The 18494-nt window shown below is 37.4% G+C and overlaps 1 protein-coding gene across 1 annotated transcript in view; it reads left to right on the forward strand.

The window, feature by feature from the left end:
* Nucleotides 1-93: 93 nt before the first annotated feature.
* LOC107036667 (neurotrimin) overlaps nt 94-18494 on the forward strand; it is a 69021-nt gene continuing 50620 nt past the window's right edge. The window contains exon 1 of the mRNA XM_015254780.1: nt 94-413. Coding sequence (XP_015110266.1) covers nt 362-413 — 52 coding nt within the window. The 5' untranslated portion in view covers nt 94-361. The remainder of the gene's footprint in view (nt 414-18494) is intronic.

Genomic DNA, 18494 nt, shown 5'->3' on the forward strand with positions numbered 1-18494 from the left:
AAAGTTCCCAGTAGAGGGGAGGCGCGACGAGAGCGCGCGATTCCTTCATTTTCACGGGGATATACAGTTCGCTCCTCTCAGTTTGTATTTAGTCCCACCTCAAATCGGTGGCACAGTCCGATCGCATAACCGTCCGTGGATTATCCCCGAAGAGTTTTTTGGCCCAATCTCTCTCTCTCTTTCCCCGTTTCTCCCCTAGGCCCCTCGTTCTTGTGCCTTTGATGGTCACCGAACAACGACCGTGGTGGTCTCTGATAATTTGACAGAAAAGTGGTGCAGGTGCTACGGATTATAGTTTTTATTTTGGAGCTCTCTCGGAATTTTTTTTACGGTGAAATACATCTCAAGATAAATTAACAACATGCAGACCCTCGGGATTGCCGCTATTTTGGCGCTACTTTTCACCGCTCATGGTAAGTAATTTCAATCAATTTATGCTTATAATTTTCTGGGAACCAAATGTTTTTGTTGACAATTCAGATTGTCAGACAGAGGGTAATGAATAATTTTGAAGAAATTTCCGGTGTAAAGTACAAATTATCAACTCGTTCAAGGGTCAAGAATTTTTTCCCCCAGTTTTTCATTGATAAAAATAGTAAATTCATGGCTTATCACTATCACTGTTGGCCCATCGATCTCATGAACCCAATGACATGAGTACAATTCTCGGAGTGCAAGTGAAACCGAAGCATTGAGTAACATTGATAGGAATCGTGGATTTTAATTCAATGAACACTACTGCTGAGTAAATGGTTATGATTGAGATGTTGATTCGAGGGCTCAGGGGTACTTCGGCTGGAGTCAATGACCCACGCACAACCCTCGCTCATATCGGAGTAATTAAACTCCAGCGTCCTCCTCCAGCATTACGTTTCATGAATTTCATGGAGTATCTTATCCGATTACCAATAACTCAACGTTGTGTGTGGATATTTTCGTAGTGTGATTATTATCGTGAGACTTGGGGTGTTGTACGAAATGGGCGGTGCGGGTGAAATTAACTTGCCGGATAGTCTGAGGTGGGAAAATAAATTACTGTGCTCTGAGTTAATTGAGGAGGAATGACGAATGAAGTGTAGGGAAATCATTCACCATCAAGGCATCCTAATGAACATCAATGAACCACAATTTCTCACTTTGGGGGCATGTGTACATGTCTTCCCTCTTTATTGACACAGTGACTCAGTCAATGAGTAAATAAATTATTTTTGTATTTTTCGAAATCATCGTCTCGCGGGGACATGAATATGCAGATCGGTGATGTCACAGTGCGTGGGTGGATTTTTGTTGTCACACTAGATATTTTTGGAATTGGTCGGAAACTGCAGGGGACGACCCTCGAGTCATTTAATTCGGGGATAAATATTTGGCCATTTTGAGGGATTTGACTGGTTTACTCGACTTTTTGAGAGTTTCGTTGATCGTCTCATTTGAATTTCGAATGTGTTGACCTTCGATTGAATTAAACATAGAGTCGTCCATGAAATTTATCATTTATCTTGAATATTAAGTAACTGGATAAGATTTTTGCAATGGAATAAAAATACACATGGTATTCAGGAGAATATTCACGGTAGTCCTTATACTCGTTTCAATTTTAAAATTGCCAAATGTCCTCGACATATTTCCATTTCACATATTCTCCCGGGAAACAAGAATTCCAACGATTATTTGTAAAACAGGAGTGAAAGCCTCTTCAACTCAACTCGAGGGACGTCATAATGCATCTTGAGAATTGAGGTAGGGTAAACTGCCCAGTAGATGGACACCTAAGAAAACCGCCCAGTAGATGGACGTTTGTTTTTTAGCAATTGAAAAAAAAAATTGATCGAAAAAAAATCGTCACTCGGGGGTTAAGAATAACAACAGTTAGTGAAAATTCAAAGCAACAATTCACATTTCAGTATTTTTTTACGTAATTTCCTATCCAAAAGTAGCTCGTCCATCTATAGGCCAGTGTCCACCTAGTGGCTAGCTTACCCTAGATCAAGATTTTGAAAATCATAGAGAATAAAAGATGAAGACGTGAGTTGAACGTGCCTTAAGGAGCAAAATTAAATTGAATTTTGTTGCCATTTTCAATTGAATTGAAATTATTCATTTTTTATTTTTTAATATAGTTTATTTCACGGGATTCAGAGATCCCATATGAGGGGTACAGCAGAATATAGAAATGATAAGCTTATTCTCTAGTATATTCTGTACAATGATGTGTTCGTTTGATGTTATAGGGGAGGCTGGGGTAAAATGGACATTTTAGACTTTTTTAAAATTATTGATAACTCAGAAACAAATTTATCAATTGAGCTCAGTTTAGACTCGTCGCAAGGGGAAAGAGTTGTTCTTTGTATTGAAAAAAATATATTAAATTTTATCAATACTTCAACCCCTCATTAACATTAAAAAAAAAAAGTCAAAAGTGTCTGTTTTACCCCAGCCTCCCCTATATTCTTGTCAATTAATCATTTAATCATTTTTATCTCATCATATAGTAGTAGACTTCGCAAAGGGAATCACGCGTTTCTAAAATTCAAATCGAAATCATTTATCGAATTTAAACCGTTATGTGTTGCGAGTCTCGAGGATTAAAAAAAACAAACAGGAAATAGCTGCAAGACGTTCATTCCTCCTCGGACACATAAAACCGTCAATACTTCATCAACAATTCGTGCAAAACCAGAACCTTAAAATTCCCCACTTTCTTCAATGTATCTTCACCTCAAACATTCCCCAAAAGAAACACAAGAATCTCAACGATCGGTTGTAGAACGAGAGTAAAAGCCCATTTAACCGAACACGCGTGCATTTCGTCTCGGCACGAATGAGAGAGAGAGAGAGAGAAAGAGAGAGAAAGAGAAATCTCAGAGGGACTCGATTGTAGTCAGTAGCTGGTCCATGAATGCCGGGGTGAAAATAAGATAAACGAAAGTAATGGATGGCATACAAGTATACAGGGAGGAGACCAGGTGGAAGCGGGTGTATGGCCAGGTATACACTGAAGAAAACCGCGTGCCACCGCCGCTCAGAACAAGCGCAGAAGGACAGATGGTCAGGCTGGATGAGAACAAGGCGCAGAGCCATTGCAACTGGCCGCTGGTCTTCTCCGGTTATTCGAGAAATTTTAGAACTATATTCTAGCAACCCGGCAATGGTTACAAGCTCCGCTGGGCGCCTGGATCTTCAAAAAAAAAACCCGGTGGGCATTTAAATCCGGACAATAAGCTCTTTCTTGGCATTCAGGTCATGTTTTCCACTAAAATTTGCGGAAAAAAAGTGGAAAAGTGGCGCAACCCCATTCATCAGCCTGTATTGTTCAATTTTACGTTGGAGAACGGATGAATGAAGAACTCGGAACTCGGTAGAATTTGGTTTTACTTGAGCCGTCAATTTTTCCAAATTGAGGGAGTTTGTCTGAGTTCACAAACAATCCCTGTCGGGCATGAAGTTAAAAGCCCGACGACGAGCTCGTCCATAGTACTTTTAGTTTTTTCCACTGACAAGTGCCGCAATCCCATTCATGAATCGTTATCGTTCTATTTTACATTCATGAATGAATGAAAGAAGAAATTTCTTGAAAATTTTTTTCACCGGAAAGATAAGTGCTTCTAAAGTCAGGCCCGAAGTGACTAGTTTTCTTCTCCAGTTGCTATCAAACGAAGTCGTTTGTATCTCTCGAACTCACAATTCGCTCACCGGTTACGGAATCGACTCAGAAAATTTAAGTGACGGTATCGTAATTTTTCACAGGAGGTTCAGATAAACTTACGGAACGCTCTGAAAAAATTCCGCGACAGCTCCGTAAAATTTCCTACAAATACATTTCGCTCCGGAATTACGGGAAAGATACGTAATTTTTATTGAATATTTCTCACCGTGTGCCTTTGCCATTCTTGGTTAATGGAAGGATCCATGGTATGGCGGGTGCTTCGTCGCTCTAAATCAGATGAAGTCCACCTGTTGAAACCATCGCATAATCCTCGGCTCACCGCACTCTGCATGTGAAAAGTTCTCATTGGTATTATAAGGCATCGAAACACGTAAGTTCTTTATTCCCATCATTGAATGATCGAAAGGTGTATGGGATCGCGAGGGTTTGAACTCTCTGAATATGATGGGATTTACTTTTTGGAAATATTTCCGAGCTGAATGAACAATTGCTCCTCCAAATTCTGGACCAAATTCTCTGGCCTGACATTAAAAATTGTTCTTAACATTTCTTGTCGTTCAACTTCTGCGGAATTAACATCGTGTGTCTCACCGCAATTTTTCAGAATGAAGTTAAATAATACCGCGATTCTGGTCATAAATCTTCATTACTCAATTTTGCTTCAGTGGGCTTTGCCGCATTAGAACAATTTCGCTGAATTCAGTAATAATTCTTCTCATCTGATAATTCAATAGGCAGTGCTCTCAAAGGAGCAACGAATTTTCACTCGAAATGGACTAAAAACAGCCTGGTCTGCTCTATAATTCCCAATTTATTCCAACAGTAAATTTTATCAAACGAAAAGTTATCAAAAAGTCATTTTCTCTTCCACTTCTGAACCAAATTTTCTCTCTCTGTCGCTCCGTGCGCATGAAACAGTCTCTTGGCAGTTAAAAAGGTGTTGTTTCAGGAAATTATTCCGTGGCGTTCAATTCCCCACTTAAAATTATTACCACCTGTTGCTCAATTTACAACTTTCCATCATGAATGTAATGTTATTGAACCCTCCTACGTATCAGTTGATTGTAGTAATTCGTCCCTCCCCCTTTTGGCTACGTAACTCGATGAGGCGTGACGACGTGTGAATTATCCTCCCCTGAATTTTTCGGGTGCCCCCCGAACTGTTCCTCATAGGTATAATTTGCCAGCTCAATGATTAAGGGTGCGTGTAAATTACGGCAGGCTTTTTGTTGTCGAATCGTGCTTTATAGAGTGGGAATGATAAAGGAGGTCGAATAATGGGTGGAATGATGTGAGAAATGGAAGATGACACCCGACTGTCTCTTGTATTTTTTTTACCATGCGTGAATCATTCTTCAATTAATGTCATCGGGGACGTTTGATTCTAGAGTAGTTGGCTATTACGAACGATTTAATTATCACTATTGAGAGAAAGTCCAACGATTTATCGTCACTTTGAATAAAAATATCTGTGACCAAACGCTATCGGAATGCTGAAGAATAATTGAAAAAAATTATGTAATTGGGTCGGAATTTTTTCACGCAATTAGATATCATCATTATAATAATTCAATCATAGACGAGATGACAAAAAATTCTGCAGTATTTCAATCAACAGCGAATCGAGGGAAAATACGCCTGATGATTTTTGATGGAAAGGAAAGGGAGAAAAATATCTAGATCACGGTAGAATATTCCGTTGGCTTATCACTCTCATTTAATACAGGTACATAAATTTATCAGGCCGAATGAGCCACGCATGCCAAAACGTTAAATAACAACGTGTCTCACCGCGCTCCAGAACAGTTGCGTCATGATAAAAATATTGCATGTGTGTATACCTAGTTGTGACGGTTTGTAATTGAGCTAAACCAATTGAGCGTTTATTGGTCTAGGCATAGGCCGTCACACGTATTACCCGCATGAGAAAGACTCTTGAAAACGCTCCTCCATGCGTTTCACATTTTTTTTTCTTTCGTGACTTTTTTATTTCATTTCTAATGTCCATTTATTCGTGTGCTTCGGTGTTCTACGAGGGACGTGTGGTAAACACTCTTGGAGAATTTCCCGGGGGAAAAGTGGAAAGACAGAGGAAAAAAGAAATTAATTGGCATACCTGGCATCGCCCACACGGCAGAAACGACCGCCCTGGGCGAAACACGATACTTCCATGGAAACTAACATCAGAATTCCGGTTTTTTTATCATCTCTCTTTTCATCATTTTGCCTGAACGAAGATGCATCAATGGGTTTTATGAGAATTCTCGAAAAAGTGGAGAGAAATTTTAAAAATTTTGGGTAAAGAGAATTTTGAACTATTTTTCTCTGTTTTATGATGTGAGATATACATTTTTTATTGGGGGTAAAGCAGGAGAAAAATGTCTTTCATATCCGTATAATTATATTTTATCCTTTTTTTATGTGAAGTGATTTGAGTAGTTTATGTCCATTCAATTTAGAAGATTTGGGAATGTAGATAAGCGGTGTAGAAGAGTGAGAGCCCACACCTTGTGTCTTCCATTCTACAAGATTTATCCGTAGTTCTCCCAAAAGTATTCATGGATTGAACAATTCGTGTAAAGCATTCTTGTTGATGCAACAAGAATCATTCGAGAAGAATTTGTAGTTTTGGAACAAGTTTTTTATGTTGATCAAGCCGTTTTTTGATTTATTCTTGTTGGGAGTAAATGAGCTGTTAATTCAATTTCGAAGATTAGGGATTAGTGATGACTCGTGTGAAAGAGGAAGAGACCACACTTTCTCCTTCATTTGATAGGATTTATCGAACAAAAATTCTCGAATTTCATACAAATAAAATTCTTTTTGCTATTTTTTTCTCATCTCACGATTAGAAAAATGTATTAGAAATATTCTTCCATCTCCAACGTTTTGTGAGGGAACGACGATTGTAATGAAAATGATAAAAATTCAATTATTCTAGCATTGATAGAATTTAGCAATAAATTTTGATCGAAATATCGGTCTATGCAGACTTGTTGATGCGAACAATTAATCAAAAAGAATTGATAAAAAATTTTCAAAGAATTGTTCCACGTTGATAAAACCATATTTCAATTAATTTATATTGGAAGTAAATGGAGCTGTTAATTCAATTTCAAAGATTAGGAATAGAGATAAGGTATGTAACAGAGGGAGGAAAACGCCCACTTTCTCCACCATTTGACAGAATTTATCCCTAGCTGGAGGAAGAATTCTCAAATTTCATATGAAAACACCTTTTTTTCGCCTTTTTTTAACGTCTTATAAATGAATTATATTCGTTCATCTTCATCGTTTCGTAGATCACACGGAAAAGAACTTTTATTGAAAATTTCTCTTCAGAAATTTGGACCAAAATTCTACCAAAACTTGGATCACTCTAGAATTAATAGATTTTAACAATCAATTTCAATTAAAATTTCGCGGTCAGGAGATCGAGAAGAATTGATGAGTTTCAAAGAAATGCTGTCCGATGATAAAATACTATTTCAATTAATTTGATTGGAAATAAATTGAGCCGTTAATTCAATTTCGAAGATTGGGGAATACAGATAACCGAAACGCCTCGTGTAGAATCTCCTCATGAGTAAAGAGACGTGAAACAAGTAAAAGTGGGATAGTGATGAGGTTAATAATGAAGTGCCCACGGCATTCCTTCTGTTTCGACACTGATTATCGCTGAGAGACTCATTTTCAACCGCGCTGACGTGTCTTCAAGTAGTAATTAAAAAAATACAATCAGCAAGAGGGTAATTCCACAATGTCACGTCAACAACTCTCTATTTTTACCCGTTTTCCTGGTGATCCGAGGGTCACGAGTGACCGCTAGATGATACCAAGACTTGGTCAGTTCTATTTACAAATGAGAGGAATGTATTTATCTGTGGCGTAATGACTAATCTCAGTGCTCCTCTGCTCGTCCCCTGGTAAAATTAGTACCCATTTCTGCACCAGTGGATTATAATACACGTCCGAATAGTCAGCCGACATCACGTCATTTTCTTTTACGAACATGAGTCGTGAATTTCGGGAAAGATTTCGGTGACGTGAGTTTTTAGAATTTAAACTCAGGATAAACTGTTGATTTTTCATTGACAAGGTTCCTCTCAGCTATGAAATATTGATAAAATAATTATAGTTGTCCAAAAAATTTGGGTCAGAGACAAATAGAATAATTCTTCTTCTTTTCTTTGACCAAAGTTGACTAGAATTAATAACTAAATTGGTGAGATTATCTCACATTTTTTACGTTAAGGATAGGACAACCTGAATGCAATATAATGACAAGTTTTCTCTCAGCTATGAAATATTGATAAAATAATTATAATTGTCCAAAACTTTTGGGTCAGAGACAAATAGAAAAATTCTTCTTCTTATCTTTGACCAAAGTTGATTAGAATTAATAACTAAATTGGTGAGATTATCTCACATTTTTTACGTTAAGGATAGGACAACCTGAATGCAATATAATGACAAGTTTTCTCTCAGCTATGAAATATTGATAAAATAATTATAATTGTCCAAAACTTTTGGGTCAGAGACAAATAGAAAAATTCTTCTTCTTATCTTTGACCAAAGTTGATTAGAATTAATAACTAAATTGGTGAGATTATCTCACATTTTTTACGTTAAGGATAGGACAACCTGAATGCAATATAATGACAAGTTTTCTCTCAGCTATGAAATATTGATAAAATAATTATAATTGTCCAAAACTTTTGGGTCAGAGACAAATAGAAAAATTCTTCTTCTTATCTTTGACCAAAGTTGATTAGAATTAATAACTAAATTGGTGAGATTATCTCACATTTTTTACGTTAAGGATAGGACAACCTGAATGCAATATAATGAAAATGAAGATCGATTTTTTCACTTTGAACAAATAATATCACTATCCAAATACAAAATTTCGGATATTAACACAAAGAAGCTGTGACTCAATATTCCAAATTGAATTTTAATTTTTAATTTGGTGCTCAAAACACGAGATGACAGTATTCTAATCACGGAATTATATTGATGAGATGAACAACAGATTAATTGAGTTACCGTGTGAACTGGATAAAAATTGATAAGTGTGGGCACGCACTTTTATCGGAGTATCAACAAACATTGAATTCCGAAAATTCACCCTCTAAAGTGTGTTCTAGAAAGAATGTAATTGTAATTGCGATAAAAATCTTATTCAGTGCACATAGGAATTAGAACATGAGCAAATCATTTATTGTAATATGGAAATTTAACAGCCGATAAATTGGGGCATATGCTTCTATTAATTAATTATAGACAATTAATTGAAGAAAGGAATATCGAATCTGACAGGAAAAGGGCACAATGAAAGGGCATCAAATGCCCCAGTTCGTGACAGTATCTGTGTCAGGGCGGTTCTATTACTCCACCAATGCTCCGAATTGCGCAATTCATTTCCGCCTTTCTAGTTCATTCAACGAAAATGTTATTTTTAAAAAAATTTCGAATGAAAACAGTGGAAATAAAACAAGCTCCACGAATATTCATCATATTTTAACGACATTCCGGTGAGAGAATTCTGTTGACTCTCAAAACACAATTTTACGACATTTTTTCTGATAGGGTTGGACCCACTAAAAAATTCTATTCAATCTTTGACGAATAGGAAAAAGTTAAAACATCAAATAAACCAGACTGGCGATAAATTTGACGTTTATTCGAGCGGCCGATGGACTCACGTTTATTCCGAGCGCGTCAGGCATGTAGTGGTCTCTTTTTTCATGGAGGGAGTTGAGCCATTCCGAATTTGTATTTAGGCCAACTCGACTCGTATGGCTCCGCGACTTGGGTTGACGCTGTTTCTGCAGACTCGACGGCATTAACGCCGTTACGAGGGGCCAGTGCGGCTCGTGGGCGGATGACCCGGCAACATCAACCCCCGGGATTCCCCTAGTCATTCCAGGGAAGTCGTGAGAAAGTGGTTGCATAGAGCGAGATGGGTGGAATTATTCGATGAATGAGAAGAGTCAATAGAGCGAGAATAGCGGATTCACATGGAATTTTTTTATTGTTGAGTATAAAAGTGCTATAAAAAAATATTGAACGCGTTTTTTACTGATTCTTCGTTTACAGAGATAAGGAAATGCGCGTCTGGTATTTTAATGATTTTTAATCTTTTATTTTTATCAATGAAAAATTAATAATCTGTGGGTGTTTGAGAATGTTTACATTGTGACGACATAAATCAGGCCATGATTTATCGTTATTTTTGATGATACAAAAAATAGATGCTAAATGTTTTTCATCAAATTTTTATGTTTAATCATTTGTTTTTTAACAACAATTTTCATGCGACACTTTCCGGATATCGTATACAGACATTTGACTCACACTTGCGGTTGCATTCAGTACTCTCATTGCCTGAGTAATTTTACATTTACGATTACTTCTAAAAATAATTCCATCATCACTATTATTCGGAACGATCAGATTTCTCGTGGGGTTTTACCTGTTATTTATAGTTGAATCCATAAACCGAGGGTTTCAGACTGTTTAACTTCCGTGCTAAATCGGATAAATTGACGGATGTAATTAAAATAACTGGCAATTATGGAGGAGTAAGAAACTTTAATTCAATTGAGACTTACTCCACTGCTGAACGAGTTATTTATATTTTTTATCATCAAGAAGTTCATTCCAATAAATCACAATATTTATTCTGTTTTATTTTTGTTCTGCGTATAAGTGAGAGATTAACTCGGGTGAAAAAATTTTAATGAAATGTCTGTACCCATTGAAAACACTATCGCGTGCTAATCCGGAGATCTGTATTGGTTCCGCCTCCTCAGAGCCGGGAACGTCAAGGAAAACTGGGTGTTGCATAGAAGTTAAATGATCTGTCAGCCCAAACACAGGCTGTTGTTAAATGTTCGGTTATCAATTAATGGAGAGCACAAAACCAATAGTTTTTTAATCAATTTTTTCCTTCGGGAAATTGTTGTCATTTGCATGGGTTCGGAAATTTATGCATTGAATAATTCCGCAGCTTATCGGCACTTTTTTCCTTAGGAAGTACTTTACAGGAAAAATTAAGACATTTTGATCTCTCTTAACAACCTTAAAAAATTTGGCCCAGGAATTTTTATTTGAAATATAGCAGGAGGATAAGTCGTATTAAAGTCAAAATGTATGATTTTGTTCATGGAATATTTCTCTTATTGGCAACACTATGATCATGTGGGAGGTGGGAGACGAGTGGAGTGAGCGCCATAACTATAGCCGTTGTTGTCATGTCTATTTCTGTTCCCAGTCCTCAGCGATTCCGGGCGGATATTGTTAATAATAAAAAACATGAACGATAAATCGCGATTAAACGAGTGTCAATATTTGTCATTATTTTCGTGACATTTTCAGTTGAAAAAATAAGGTTTAAATCTTATTTAAGCACATGCGGTTAGAAATTTCTTGACATTTCAGTCACAATATCCACTGAATTCTCGATGTCGTGAGTTTGAATTTCATTGTACGTGATTTCGTTAATGAAATTTCTCATATTTCAATAAAATGAAAATTCAGGAAAATGATCCTGATTGCTCCCAATTTCCAATATTTTCAAGTATCATATGGACTCTCGATCGAGATTCTCGATATTTATCATCTCTTGAATATTCAGGTAATTAGCCAATTCGTCAATGAAGACAGATTTCAACACTATTTACGTGAAGTTTCAAGAGTAATTTTCTAACAGTGCATATGACTCTGCGTTAAACAATGATTTTTAAACATTTGGATGTATAGGTACGAAAATGACAATAAAATGGTGAAAGAAATACGACTCCGAATCTCATCGAGTTTTCGAGTTAACTGTTTGAAAAATAACCTCCTGAGGATGGATGTACTTTGATAGAGAGCCAAAACCAATAGTTTTATCAATCAATTTTTCCCCCCGAAGAATTGTTTTCGTCGGCACGTCATGGCCACCCAATTCCGTCATTTGGAAGTAATAACACCAATTGGAAACAGTCGCCTGGCCATTTCAATTCGCCAGATGGCACACCCACGTTATTATGTCAATTTGCAACATTTTCAACTGTGATTTTTTCGAGTGATTTTAAAACAACGCTGCTAATCCATTAATAATATCCGCCCACAAAGCACCAAACGCCCCGGCATTTATCAGTTTGCCCGTGCTATATATAGAGGGGCGTAATGGCAGACAGATCGACCCAGTCTCGATTTAATTTCAACTAAATAATCGGAATGAAAGGGAAGAGAAGAAAAAAGTAATCCCTGAATTTACGGCGAGCAGGAGTTTTCCCTGTAGGAAGTTTGAGAACGGGATTGTACATCCGTTCTTATGACGGTTCTATATAATGGGTTTCGATACTCCTCGAGGGGGAAGAGAGCAGTGAGATGTGAATGGAAAATGATCCTGCATGACCTTTCACAAATCGTAGATTGAAATCCGAAACCATTCATTTTGTTCCTCGCTCTGCGCCACACCGAGATTTGGTGTCATTATTTTCATTCAGTTATGAGAGGAAGATTGATCAGAAAGTGGTAAAGGTCACTGCGGGTCATGAAGGATAATGGAGCTGATTTTATCCTCGTTTTTATTGGGTTGTCGAGCAAACAGAATAGTTGAGTTCGGTCTTATCGGAGTGATCATCTCAGGGCGATAAAATTAGAGCGGATTGAATTGTAATGAGTCGATATTAGGATGAATCGGTCATGTGACGATTCTTGAATTAAGAAAATTGTTTTTTTCCCCGAGAAATACAGTTATCGCACCCATAACTTTCAGTTTTATAAAAAAAAAATTATCTATTGAAATAAATGGGAATGCGATGATCTCATTATTGAATTGATTAATGAATTTCAAGTTTTTCATAACGGTGATGACAAAATTAAATAGAACAATAGTAGATAATGATCAAAGAAATCTACGTTTAATATGTTTTATTCACAAATGACTTTTATCATAAGACGTAAAAATTATTGATCTTGTCAAGAAAATTGAATGAGCAAAATTTAAAATAATTTTTATCATAAAATCGTAATTTTCTCTATTCAATTTTGCAATCAGTTTTACTGGGAAAGAAGAAAATTCTACATCTTTTCAACAAATTTTAAAGTAATAAAAATATTTGAAAAATAAAAAATGAAGAAAAAACATCTACTTAACGAAATGGAATTGTAATCATCCACATTATTCAATTGATCAATGAACTCCTGATGTGATAATCAATCAATCAGTGATTTTTATCGCTATGTTAACTGACTTTTATGAAGTAACAATGCACTAACACATGAGTCCTGCGGATTGGAGTTACAGTATTTTTTATTCTAGAAAATTGTTGACATAATCATAATTTTTTCTTCATTAACACTTCATTTAGAATGAAATTTCCGCAGGGAAGTTATTGTTGGACCGATCAATTGATTTGTCATGTGATGATTAATCATCGTTTTTTGTCACCATCCCTACTGGTACAATGAAGTCAGACACGATGCGTTATAAGATGTGAGTCAAGTGAATTAATTCACTGGGACGCAGTGACTATTGATAGCTGTGAACTGCCAATTGTTGAAGACTCGTCAGTCTATCATTTTTTCTCTTGAAAAAAACTTATCCTTTTACTCATCACAGCGAAGTTTTCGTCACGGAGTCATTGTTGGATTGAGAATTAATTTGTCATGTGATCATTCATCATCAATTTTTATCATCATCTTAACTACTTCGCGGGGAAGACAGACAGAATGGGAATAGAATGTGAAACAATTGAATTAATTAATTAATTCACTGGGTTGGATAATTTTTAAAATTAATTAATGTGAAACAATTGAATTAATTAATTAATTCACTGGGTTGGATAATTTTTAAAATTAATTAATTGCCTGGGTTGGGTAATTGTTTTTCACCCGAAAAAAATTGTTTCCAGGGTAAGAACTCTTGTTTATATTCATTAAAATGTCATTTGTTCATCAGAATGGAATTTCCGCAGTGGAGTAATTGTTCTTTTAATCAATGGAATTATCTTGACATCGTCAATGAAGCCAGAAACAATGTGTTGCCAGATGCGGGTCAATAAGTGGAGTAATTATCATTTTTTCTCCTAAAAAACTAGCTTCCGTAACTATAACTCTTATCCACTAACCCGAGTCGAGCATTTGGTTTTCATTGGACGTACACAGGTCTTTCAAGATCTCTCCAGACCTAGATTGAACTGGTAAGTCCTAATCAGTTCTGCGACGTACTTTTCCAGAGACCTTTCGAATCCTCAGTTCGTTTCGGCCCTGAGAAGTCCTCTATACTACCGAGACCTCGGGATTTCACGAGGGAGTTGAGGGGAAGGCATGTATGTGGAGGGTTGAAATTTGTAGCCAACGAAGAGAGGGTTGCAGAATTGATTTTAGCCACTCTCATCTCTTCATTTGCAGGCGGTGTTTGAATAAAAAGTAGTGAACGTTGATTCTGTATTTATTGACCCCTAATGCCAATGAAACCCTCGGAGGTGACAGAANGTTTCGGCCCTGAGAAGTCCTACTCTATACTACCGAGACCTCGGGATTTCACGAGGGAGTGGAGGGGAAGGCATGTATGTGGAGGGTTGAAATTTGTAGCCAACGGAGAGAGGGTTGCAGAATTGATTTTAGCCACTCTCATCTCTTCATTTGCAGGCGGTGTTTGAATAAAAAGTAGTGAACGTTGATTCTGTATTTATTGACCCCTAATGCCAATGAAACCCTCGGAGGTGACAGAAAAGACGACAAAAAATTTTCATTTTCACGTGGGTCAAGGGTCAGGGTGAAAGTCGATTTTCGCCAAAATTGAATTTTTTCGCCAAGTGAAAGCTAATTCTGTATTTTCTAACCTTTCTGATGCCAATGAAACCCCCGGGAGTGCGACAAATGTCGAAATGAAAATTTTTGTTTTTCACCCGGAGCCAGAGGGGCAGATCTTGGATTTTTCCAGGGGGAACTTTGACTTTCACCAAAATCGAATTTTTTAGCCGGGTGAACGTTGATTGCAACTATTTAAGCGACGGGCTATTCAGAACTCTCAAAAGTGTGTGGAAAAAGTGAAAACTGAAAAAAAATTTTTTTCACCGGGGGCCAAAGTGTCAGATCTTGGATTTTTTCAGGGGGAAAGTCGGTCCAAGGGTCACAAGGGTCAAAGTGTCAGATTTTCGCCAAAATCGAATTTTTTAGCCGGGTGAACGTTGATTCCAACTATTTAAGCGCCGGGCTATTCAGAACTCTCAAAAGTATGTGGAAAAAGTGAAAACTGAGAAACCGTTTTTTTTGGCCCCAGCCAACGGGTCAGATTTTCGGGTTTTCGGGGGCAAGTGGATTTTCGCCAAAATCGATTTTTTTAGCCGGGTGAACGTTGATTCCAACTATTTAAGCGCCGGGCTATTCAGAACTCTCAAAAGTATGTGGAAAAAGTGAAAACTGAGAAACCGTTTTTTTTGGCCCCAGCCAACGGGTCAGATTTTCGGGTTTTCGGGGGCAAGTGGATTTTCGCCAAAATCGATTTTTTTAGCCGGGTGAACGTTGATTCCAACTATTTAAGCGCCGGGCTATTCAGAACTCTCAAAAGTATGTGGAAAAAGTGAAAACTGAGAAACCGTTTTTTTTGGCCCCAGCCAACGGGTCAGATTTTCGGGTTTTCGGGGGCAAGTGGATTTTCGCCAAAATCGATTTTTTTAGCCGGGTGAACGTTGATTCCAACTATTTAAGCGCCGGGCTATTCAGAACTCTCAAAAGTATGTGGAAAAAGTGAAAACTGAGAAACCGTTTTTTTTGGCCCCAGCCAACGGGTCAGATTTTCGGGTTTTCGGGGGCAAGTGGATTTTCGCCAAAATCGATTTTTTTAGCCGGGTGAACGTTGATTCCAACTATTTAAGCGCCGGGCTATTCAGAACTCTCAAAAGTATGTGGAAAAAGTGAAAACTGAGAAACCGTTTTTTTTGGCCCCAGCCAACGGGTCAGATTTTCGGGTTTTCGGGGGCAAGTGGATTTTCGCCAAAATCGATTTTTTTAGCCGGGTGAACGTTGATTCCAACTATTTAAGCGCCGGGCTATTCAGAACTCTCAAAAGTATGTGGAAAAAGTGAAAACTGAGAAACCGTTTTTTTTGGCCCCAGCCAACGGGTCAGATTTTCGGGTTTTCGGGGGCAAGTGGATTTTCGCCAAAATCTAATTTTTTACTCGGGTGAACGTTGATTCCAACTATTTAAGCGCCGGGCTATTCAGAACTCTCAAAAGTATGTGGAAAAAGTGAAAACTGAAAAAAAAAATTTTCACTGGGGGCCAAATGGTCAGATTTTCGGTTTTTACTTGGAACAAGGGTCAGATTTGTTAACACTTTCATTTTTTATTTGGACAATGCATGCAAGCGGAGGGGCAAGAGTGTCTAGAATAGATTCTGCAACCTTCTCCGCTTGTTGGGTAAAAATGTCAAGCCTCCGCATACATTCATCTCCCCTCCACCCTCCCGTGAAATGTCGATTTTCGAGATAAACAAAAACAATAATTGCATTTTTTATTTCAATAATGCATGAGTAAACAGGGATATGAACGCAGATTTAATATAGGCCCATAGAATTACGGGGACCGGCAAGGATTTGGAAAGTCTGAATGCAAGTCCTGCTTACACCTAACAAGTTCTGAAATGGGACATAACCAGAGGTAGAAAGGTCTCGGAAGCACTTGGGAAGAGGCTTCCCAAGACCTATCCAGTTCTGAACGGATCGATCCAAGTAGAACTTGTCAGGTCCAATTATTCGACTCGGAAAAGTTTTATTCATTCATCAAAATTAAATTTGAGTACTGATGGCATTGTTCAATTAATTGATGGATTTCTCCCACACCAATCAATTAATAACCGATTTCTATCGTCATCTTGACTTCTTCAATGCATTAGGACATAGTCCTTCATCGGGACGCATATGATTTTTTTTCACCCAAAACAACTTGAGTAATTGTTGAATTAATCAATGGAATTATCATGTGATGATTAACCATCGACTCTGTCATCACATTGGCATCTTCAATAAAGGCAGACACAATGTGTTGCCCGATGCGGGTCAATAAGTGGAGTAATTATCATTTTTTCTCCTAAAAAACTAGCTTCCGTAACTACAACTCTTATCCACTAAAGTTTTAATCATTCATCAAAATTAAATTTGCGTACTGGTGGCATTGTTCAATGAACTGATAGATTTCTCCCACAACAATCAATAAATCATCGATTTCTATCCTCATCTCAACTACTCCAATGAATTCACACATAATGCGTGATGACTTGAGTCAGGTGAAGTCATTCACCGGAATGCAGTTAACATTCACGGTTACAGAATAGCAATAACTGAAGAGTCCCCAGCCCAAGACGATACTTCATTCACCATTCAAGCAGTTTCTCCCATTCTAATTACCATAAGTCTATTCCTTTATTTTATTTTTCATTTTTTTCCGCCTTTGTAGCGTCTCAAAAAGGCCGTATGCGTGCGGTCACATTCTCGTGGGTTAACCACACTCGTCGGAGAATGATGGCCCGAGGGAGGGGGGTTTTCTATGGGGTACACTATGCTGGCTTCAACTCGTGGGACAAAGCCCTTCGCTGTCAATGCCGCAGATTCATTCGGGATTTAACGACTCGTGCCGGCAGTTCACTGTGTCTGTGGGGCCCTCTGAGCATGGCGAGACATATGAGGGGAATTTTACTGTTGCTGGAGTTGAAATTTGAGGTGAAATTACGTTCAAAGGGACCATGACTAATCATTGAGTTAGGGATATTTGTTGATTGGTTAATGCGATTATTTGGGGTTTGACGGTGTGAGGGAATTTGGTGTGGTCTTCAATTAAAAGACTGCATGAGAAAATTTAATAGAATTTTGTGCATTTGGTAGGAAATTCTGTTCAAAATGCCCAGAAATCATCCTTAAAATCATTTGCACTATATTTCGGCCGCCACTCCTGCACTCGGACCCCACTCGATAAATATGAATATTGTTGAGAAAACGTTCACTTAAATTGTAAAAAACTATTTATTTCATCTTTTATTTGCGTTTAGTAAACTATTTGTCAACTATTTATTTCATTTTTTATTTGTGTTTTTCTAGACTGATATTCGTATTCAACGAATTAATATTTTGAGAAAATTATTTACTATTCCACTATCTGCATATCACTTATCAATTGATTCGATGTGTCTAGTTTATTGTCTAGATTTAATTTGAGGAGTTAAAGTTGAGGGTCCACGATCTCCCATATATCCACGGTAGAAATTACCTTGAATCCACGGGAAAACGTCCTGTATATCAACGGTCAAAGTTATCGTGGAGCGTGTGAATAGACACTGCCTTTCAATTTTGTTCGCTTGGATTGTTTAACATGAGGAAAACAATAAAAATAAAATTAAAATAAATTCCAATATTTTCGTTCACAAATTTCTATTGAAAATATCCCAATGAATAGGTTCTGTAGATAAATCCAAATCTATTCATTTTTTCCATTTGATATTTTCCATTAGCTAAGGAATTCATGGAATCCACGAAAAACAAATATGATTTTCGAGACAATTCCCGTAGAATTTCCTAATGAATGAGTTTCATTCACGTAAAAACTAGTTTTCATCAGAATTCACCGGACTTTTCTTCTTCAAATGCCTGGGACATTTACGTTCAGGATTTTCTGAAGAACAATTCGAATCGAAAGACAGATAGTCACGATTAAACTCCATGACACATAAAGAAATTCGCCCTTGACATCGGCTCGGGTCAAACGACGGCATTCCTCTGCCCTCGATACATAATCAAGAATCGGCATTTTCCGAAAGCGATTGTTGGCATAT

The sequence above is a fragment of the Diachasma alloeum genome, unplaced genomic scaffold (genome assembly GCF_001412515.2).
Source record: "Diachasma alloeum isolate Michigan unplaced genomic scaffold, Dall2.0 Dall_scaffold_00176, whole genome shotgun sequence".
NCBI lineage: Eukaryota > Metazoa > Arthropoda > Insecta > Hymenoptera > Braconidae > Diachasma > Diachasma alloeum.